This window comes from Alternaria hordeiaustralica (genome assembly GCF_023758085.1).
Source record: "Alternaria hordeiaustralica strain BMP 2776 chromosome Unknown scaffold_52, whole genome shotgun sequence".
NCBI lineage: Eukaryota > Fungi > Ascomycota > Dothideomycetes > Pleosporales > Pleosporaceae > Alternaria > Alternaria hordeiaustralica.
The window spans coordinates 3269-11286 of NW_026056824.1; the positions used below are offsets into that span (position 1 = coordinate 3269).

Genomic DNA, 8018 nt, shown 5'->3' on the forward strand with positions numbered 1-8018 from the left:
GCTGTAATTGCAGCAAATCTCAACAATGCTAATGCTCAAACCGCCAGTCTCAGACCCAGTGCGTGCGCTGTACCAAACTATGCCCCAAACCTCGCAATACTAACGTGTCGTACGCGACAGCAACGTACGACTAATCGCGCAATCCCTCTGTTCCTCCGTCGCCAGGGCGGGCAAAGGCCACCGGATGATAACGAACTCTAAGACGGCGATTGTCATTCTTAGACGGCGATGCATTTCTCACCATGAGACTAAGCCGTACCCTTCCCATGGGTTCACGGTCCATCTGATCACGTTGCGCCAAGCCTTTCCGTCGCCGTTGGAGGAGACATGGCCTTTGTTACCAAGACAGGAACGCGCAATCGACTTTCTTCTCGAAAAGACCAAGCCTTTTTCTTCCTTCCCACGAGGCTGACCCGTCCCTGATCCCCAGGGTCCCATCCAACGCCTCCAGCGCCAGAACCGCGACATGGTCCACCCCCGTCCCCGGCCGGCTGTCACTCAGCCAGCACTCGGAGGAAACTTTTGCGAAAAGTGCCTAAGCAAACGCTCCGACGTTAGACGGGCCGACCCCAGAGATAAAGCTTGAGACACTCTCAACGCGAATCGTGTGATTGGTGCCCAGATGGTAAAATGAAAGCCCTGTTGCAGCCCAATGGACATGAGTCGCTACCTTGTTGCATATGGCAAAGTCGCGTGGGATATGGCATGTGGCATGACGACGTGTTTCGCGAGGTTTTAACGTATTCGACTTGTCTTGTGTAGCTAAGGCTGCCCAAGTTGCTTCACCACACCTATCATGTTTCGCTATTTTGGAATTGTTTTATGCATAAGCGATTGACTTTACTACAAGCAAGTTGAACGCGTGTACATGATGCTAGGCTGACTAGGGCTCACTTCACCCTATTCTTCCTTGTGAACCATTTATCCGGGTTCGCATACCTTGCTCCTTGAGCTTCATGATCTTCATCCTGCACGCGTCGGTAGATTCCGAACTCGTGTTGTAATAACGACAGGCCGGGATTGCCATACCCTTCCCTGGTTGCGGGTCCCGTCGAAGCTACACAGCCGCAATAGTGTGCGACCATGTCATGTCAAAACCGGCTTTCCCAGACCTAACCGCCTCGTTCCGCAGTCAATCATTGTCCACCTCCAAGGATTCCGAGTGCCAGTGCTCGTCTCTTGGCTACGCTTTCGTAATCCTCGCGATCGAGAAGAGCGTCCGGGCCATGGCAGCGGTAATCTAGCACATGGATAGCCCTTGACACCTCATCTTGAAGAGGCAAGCCGGTGCTTCGATTAACCCATGGTACACATGTCAAATCGCTTAAAATATCCACGGTGGTCTTAGTCCTGCATGCAAGCTCATCCTCCCGCACGTGTGCTTCTGACACCATGAGCTCCTTCCCGTCGGAAGAACTACCGGAGGATTGACATTCGTAGCTCGTTAGATCGCTAATGACCGGGAATCGCGGTATTCGTGTGCTGAGCCCTGGCGACATGACGCTTTTGGATCTTGTGACATGGCGGTTCAACGTCGTCCGTGTTCCACGTGCTCCTTTTCGAAGCTTTGATCACTCGAAGATTGTAGGGCGGTTGCCGTTGTAAAAGCTGAACGTTACTTGAATGGTCAAAAGCTATACCATGCTACCGAATCTAAAATTGGCCCATTGTCGGGACCAGAAACTCCACCGCGCCGTTGTTGATATTCCTACTCTTCAAAGAAAAAACTATTGCTTGTACATCATAGGGTCGACAGGGTAACTCTGAATAGAAAACCGTGGGTCGTATGCTGTGGCATTAACGCCCATGTGATGACTCTGCATGTGGCCGTGCGAAGTGGGTAATTGCATGGTCGGATGACCTACGAGTTGCGACCCCCGTTGTGCCATTGGAGTCTCGTAGGGGCCCGGTGTCGTGGAAGTGCTCCTAGGAGCTGAGCTAGAAGAGTGGGAATGCGCTGCGCTGTGGGAGGAGTCGTACAGGGACATGTCGCCTACGTGCGTAGTAGGTACATTGACCATGGAATGCTGGGTCGTATTGAAAGGGAGTTGGGCTCCAGTCTGCGCGGCCAGTCGACGAATCAGATCGTTGTTAGGATACGAGGGCGACGTTGCGTTCGGGTTTGCCGAGTAGTCGTCGGCGACATTGGAGGGAAGTGTCCCCGAGCCAGTAGAATTTAAGCCGAGCGTCGAAGCGGGAACCGTCTGGGGGAGGTTCAGAGACCGGGGAAGCGGAAGGTTCGGGAGGACTTCAGAGAGCTTGGTGAGCAATAGAGGGAGGTATCGAGTCTGTCCTCCACGGAGAGTCGATATCAGGGTGAGGAATCGCGATACATAGTCGCGAGGGCCCAAAGCGAATGCGTCAGGCGAAAACGACGTGCATGCAACGACATCTGCTAGACAACACGCAATGTCGAATAGCTTCTCGATCTGCAGAGCTGTTAGCTAACGTTTGGCGTGACAGATAGGGTAAAACGTGGCAGGGGTATAGGTGGAAGGGACAGTGCTGCCAGTTTGGCTAGTCAGGGCATGGACGTCAGAGATAGACGTTGCCTAGTGCGGCACTAGCGCGATCGAATCCAACAGGGATTGTTGCAGCTGGAGATGGAGGGGCTCTAGCGGTGACAATCTCCAAAAATTGGGGGATGATGATGCGGAAAATTAACGGGAAAATACTCACCAGTCCGACGCCGTGCATCTCCATGGCTTGTTGCGAGAATTGATGCGAGATTGTGAGGAGGTCCCTTGCGATTTCGATTGGGTATTTGAATGTGAGGGGGATGTCGTTGGAGACGCTGCTCACAAGACCCTGGCAGACACTTAGCTGCCATGTCTGCGATCGCAGCCATTGTTGAGTTATGCGAATCTGGACTTCCTGGACCTCTGTGCACTCGAAGTATGCTGGTACCGCCTCGGAGAGCTGGGTTTGAATCTGCGTAATCCATGCAGCGCTTGCATGTGTGTTGTGCACTCGGTTCCAGAGGTTGATGTATGTGTCGTCGATAATCTTGAACATGTTGATCATAAGTTCCAGGCCAACGGCAATGGGCCGATCGGAGGGGACCTCGTCCAGCGAAGGAGGGTGGATGGTGGGGTATAATGTGATTGGGCGGTGTTTGTGTAGGGCATAAGTCCTGCAGGCAATTAGCAAAGGGTCTAGCAAGACGCGTGGGTGTGAAGTCGTACCTCTCAGCGATAAAGAGGAGCCAGTATAGGACGCGCTTGCGCGATATATCCAGAGGGTCGTGTTTGTAAGTTTCCTCGTCGTGCATGCCTAGCAGTTGCGCTTGTGTGGTGGCTTCCCGGAGGTATGCCCATGCTGTGTTCTCGCGCGCAAGTCCAAAGTAGCAACCAGAGTAGAACCACGATGTGAGCACGCTCATCTGGGAGGGGTTCTCGCGGTGGTCGTAGCCTTGTCGCACACGGACAGACTCTTCCAGCAGGACATGGCCGATGCCGACGTTTGACATGTGGGCCATCTCTGGTCGTGGTAGGACGTTGACGGGTGGTTTGTGGTTGGCCTGGATCATGACGTATGCGCATAGTGCGACTACCATGCAATACGCCTCGGTGGAGCGGTCCATACCAACGGCGGCTTCTTGCGCTCTTTGGCGGTGCAAGACGGGTTCTGAGGGGTAGACATGGGCGAAGAAGTATTCTATGCAACTCTCAACGAGAGCGGGGGGCATGAGGCCCGGCGTGCGAGCGAATGTCGAGGATAGTGACCGGCCATCGAAGCCAAGGTCAGTTGGGAATCCGGCAGCAAGTTGGGCATTGCGTTGTGTTTCGCGAAGTTCGGACAGGACTTTGGCACGACTGCCTTTAGGTCCTTTCTTCTGTGGGATGGCATTGTATGTGCATGCAAGGCCAGCAGAGACGCAGTTTTTGCAAGGGGCCGTGCCTTCGCCAATGCACTTTACTTTTCTTCGGTGACAGCTAGAAGTTGATGATGTTAGTGGTGTGGCATGTGAAATGTGTACCGACGGCGACGTACCTATCGCAAGCCCGCTTGACCGGAGCAGTGGTGGTAGGAGTGGAAGCCATGTTGGAGGACAAGCTAGTGTGGGAACGTCTCGTCATCTACTTGATGAGGAATGCAGTCGCCGAGCGGATCCGCTGGTTCCTATTAGTACAACAGACATGTTGCGCCTACACTCGGGGAGATATCATCGAAGGTTCCTTGTGTCATTGTGCTTGAATGAATGCTCATTCGCACCTAGGTAACCTGGACGATTGAAAAGCCCAAGCGTCCAAAGTGCATATTAGACTCAACTAGTTAGCATCACTGCGCGAGGTGACATGGGGGTGATGGTTTACGAGTCCAATGATCCAGCATGGAGAAGCGGCCTGCGTCCCTGGTTCCACGGCTGGGGAAAGAGTCTGCAGGGCAGCGCGTCGGACGCCGGTCAAACGCCTACCACACGGTCGCAAGCCATGGGGCTTAGGCGGTCTGGTGGGCTGGACCTTGCTTGGAGAAACATCCTAGCCTGACCGCTGGGCATCCTGCAGCGTTGGCACGGGCGGTTCTTGCAAAGCGACGGGAGCTTCGTTAGTGCCTTACTAGGGTGACTGTAACTAGCCGAGATTCCCCCGTTGGGCTGTTATGGGCAGGTATTCCGTAATGGATGTCCCGGGGTTTTTGCGATATATTTTCCAAGTGCTGATGCGGCTCTGGTATGATAAAGGGAACTGTGCACGCAAAATCTGGCATGGGCAAGGACGAGGGGATCCGTCCGTGAGGCTAAATGGTCTCCATGACGGGATGTCAGGGCTCTGAACACTGCTCCAACTGGCGACAAGGCCTCAACTCCGGACTGACCGCTTCCCGAACATCAAAACTGGTACTGACTGGCCATGTCCCACGGGATGGTCATGAAACGGAGCAATGGCGCCGACAGTTGCTCCATACTCGAGAGATTTCATGTACACCTAATTGGCGACCTAATTGGCGGTATGGGCCGGTGTTTGCCGCGCAGTCGTCGTCATGCCACCCAACAGGTACGACAGAGGTCATGCATCTGGTCGGGAGGTAAGGTAGACTGTAGCCATAATCCGAATCCGTATTCGATGGGTAGTTTCAGCGAGGCGCAGCTGGCGATGCGTTGGTAAGGTTCGCGGAAATACCCCTGGTAAGCGTAGCGAGTGAGGGCTGCATGGGATGCCGCATTCGCCACGAGGCGTCGTCGACCATTGTGCTTCTCCGCACGAGATAGCAAACTCTGAGTTTCTGTACTGGGGACAGTAGCGACTCCCTCATGGCTTATATCCTCTTTCCTAAAGGGCCTTTTGCGGTCTCCACCGTCGGATCGAGACAGTCAAGGTTCCGAGATGCTGCCGGCAGCGATCAAAATTGGTTCAACGGCGTCGAGACCGCGAATGAGACACGCTGGACCCGCCTCCAGAAGTAGGTTTGCCACCAGTCGTATCATAGGTACGCCACACGTCATGGCTCGGAAGGCAGCAAGATTGCCCACGAAGAAACTCAAAAGTTCGTGAGATGCAGTCTTGGTAATGGGTGAATAAGCGATGGTGTTGAGGCTTGTTGTAGATCCGGGGCGTTGGCAATGCTATGTATGTACCTTCCCATGTCTATGCTCCGCTAGCGGCTGCGCCATTGGTAAGATTCGTGATGCTTGGCATGAGCTCCGCGGAGGACTGAAGCCAACGTCACTCGTTAGCATGAACATGGCGTTTTGGTGTCTCGAACATGCGATATGGCTTCATTGAGATGGATGTTGGGTCAAGAGGAAGCGGTTTCCTGCGATGACATCATGCAGCTTCATGCATGGTGTGGAAAGAACTCTACCTAGGTATCCCCCAATACAGAAGGCACAACTGCCCGTCCGATTTGTCGAAACAATGTAAGGCCATCCGTCTATGCTGATTGAGTCATGGATCGTGGAAAGGCAGATCAAAAACTAGATACGGCAATACCTCCGGCACATCACTGTGAGGTTCGTACGAGGTACAACGCGGGAAGAGTCAGTGCCCTGAGCTCAGGCTGCACATCTCAGGTAAGCTTCAGCGTACATCGTCAGACGGATTGTTTGTACATGGAACGATCATCATGGCCTTTGCATATCTTGTTTGAACGTCAGATGTTACCGACTATTCGACGACTGTATCGCCAGTCAGGTACGCACAGTACGGAGTCCATCTACCAACTTGCTTTGCTAAAACTGAGTCTTCCCTTAGTGCAATGAATCGAGAAAAGCACCATGGTATCCCCAAGACGCCCTGTTGTGCGATGGAGAGATTTGTTGACAAGTAACATGACTAGGACAGCACATAGCAGTACCGTGGATGCAAACGGAGACGTACCAGTTCAGACTCTGTCGGCAAATCGGCGCCCTTCCAAGGTTACATACCCAACCACCCAATGTACCGCTTACAACCGCTACAATCGAGTTATCTCGAGACGACTGCGATCGCAAGAAGACTGCGAGAGCATGCTCACAGTTACCGATAGAGCTTCGAGACTACCAAGGTAGCTATGCAGCAATCACGCCCGCCACCACATCATAAGTCTATTCGTCAAGGGAATAACAGCCGTCTCATTACTAGTAACTGGAACGGGGTAAGTATCCTGCGTAGAAAAGTTGACATTCATTTCTATTCGCGCGGTGGACGCATCACTTGGAGTCCGCGTTGGCCGAACGGAAGAGTACCCGTCTTCTCCAACTTCTCCCAAACACACAAAGTATCTTTCACCACAATCACGGCATTCACTCCCGAAATCTGAAACAAGTAAGCGAAGTACCAACCTAATCTTTCTGACATCTCGCCTAGATCCGTCTACCCGTACAAGCTTTCGTTGGAAAGTAAATATGGAATGAAGATTGAGATCGTCAATTCTCAAACACTACTCATCCTTTCAAAGACGACATATTCTCACGAGTCGATACGGCCAATTGATGTTGAATAGACTAGCACTACCTTCGCGTCCTATCTAATCAATTGCTGTCACGAATGTGCCAGTGCTAAGATGTATCATGGTTCTCGGTAGAGTTCCTTCTTAACGACTAGAGTATACAACGATGATGTGCTGCTGCTGGTGTCTAAAGAAAGAATGTGAGGATGGAATTGCGCATCTACGCTCGCAGTTCCTGTCTTCGTTACGCTCCCTTCTCAGTGACTGGCTGAGAATCACAGCAAAGCTATCGCGATCACACTGTATACCAAGAAACCATCTCAATGACCAGACCAAACTAGAACTACGCCCTAATAGCGAAGACATGACAGAGGAGAAGCTACAAAGTAACAGGGCGAGCAAAGTCGTAGTGCTTGATTAGAACTAGAGCAAGGGCGCGAGTCGCGAGACTCTGCCTTCGTATCTTAGGAAGAGACTAAGAATGCACACGGCCATAAACCAAACTAAGGAGAACTTGCCGCGTTTCAGAGTGAGTCGCGCATAACTCTAGTTACACTCTTGCGTCCGCAGCATGTAGAGCAATACAAGGAAGCGAGGCGCAGCTGCTTTAGTACAAGGTAGCCTAACAAAGTGCTGTAAGGAGGCATAGAGAGATGTTTAAGCAATCAGATGCGCGAGCATCTTCCTAGTAATATGTAGCGCTTCTTGCAAATCGAATAGTGGCTTAGCAAGATCATAAAGCGAGAATATGTCTTGATATGTTCTTAGCTACAATTGAGCATTGCCGGGTAGGGCAAAAGAGATATAGAGAAACCTACATATGTAAGCAAAAAATGCACGTTGTTCTCTTGCAGGAACTACGTAATGTCTGGAGAAATATTGTACCGAAGTATATGCAATATCCTATCATTTGCGAGAGAGAGGATAAGCAAAAGTGCTAAAAACTACTGTACGACAGGCCCGAGCCTAATATCGCAGTATACAACTTCTATCTCTCTATCCTCTTACTAAAACTGCAAGCCAGGCCTTATCTAAACCTAGCAGAACCGCAAGACTTCCTACTCTTCTCCCTCCTTTTTCTCTAACCTATCCTCCACCTCCCACTATATGCTTTATCCTCTAACGTCCCAACACTGCAAACACATCTC

At 51.8% G+C, this 8018-nt stretch overlaps 1 protein-coding gene across 1 annotated transcript; it reads right to left on the bottom strand.

The window, feature by feature from the left end:
* Nucleotides 1-1727: 1727 nt before the first annotated feature.
* On the bottom strand, nt 1728-4043 carry J4E84_011006 (uncharacterized protein; the record flags this gene model as incomplete). Its single annotated transcript, XM_049393561.1, has 4 exons — nt 1728-2429; nt 2680-3133; nt 3186-3935; nt 3994-4043. 4 exons carry the CDS (start codon nt 4041-4043, stop codon nt 1728-1730), a joined length of 1956 nt encoding a protein of 651 aa, XP_049238693.1.
* Between the last annotated feature and the right edge of the window lie 3975 nt (nt 4044-8018).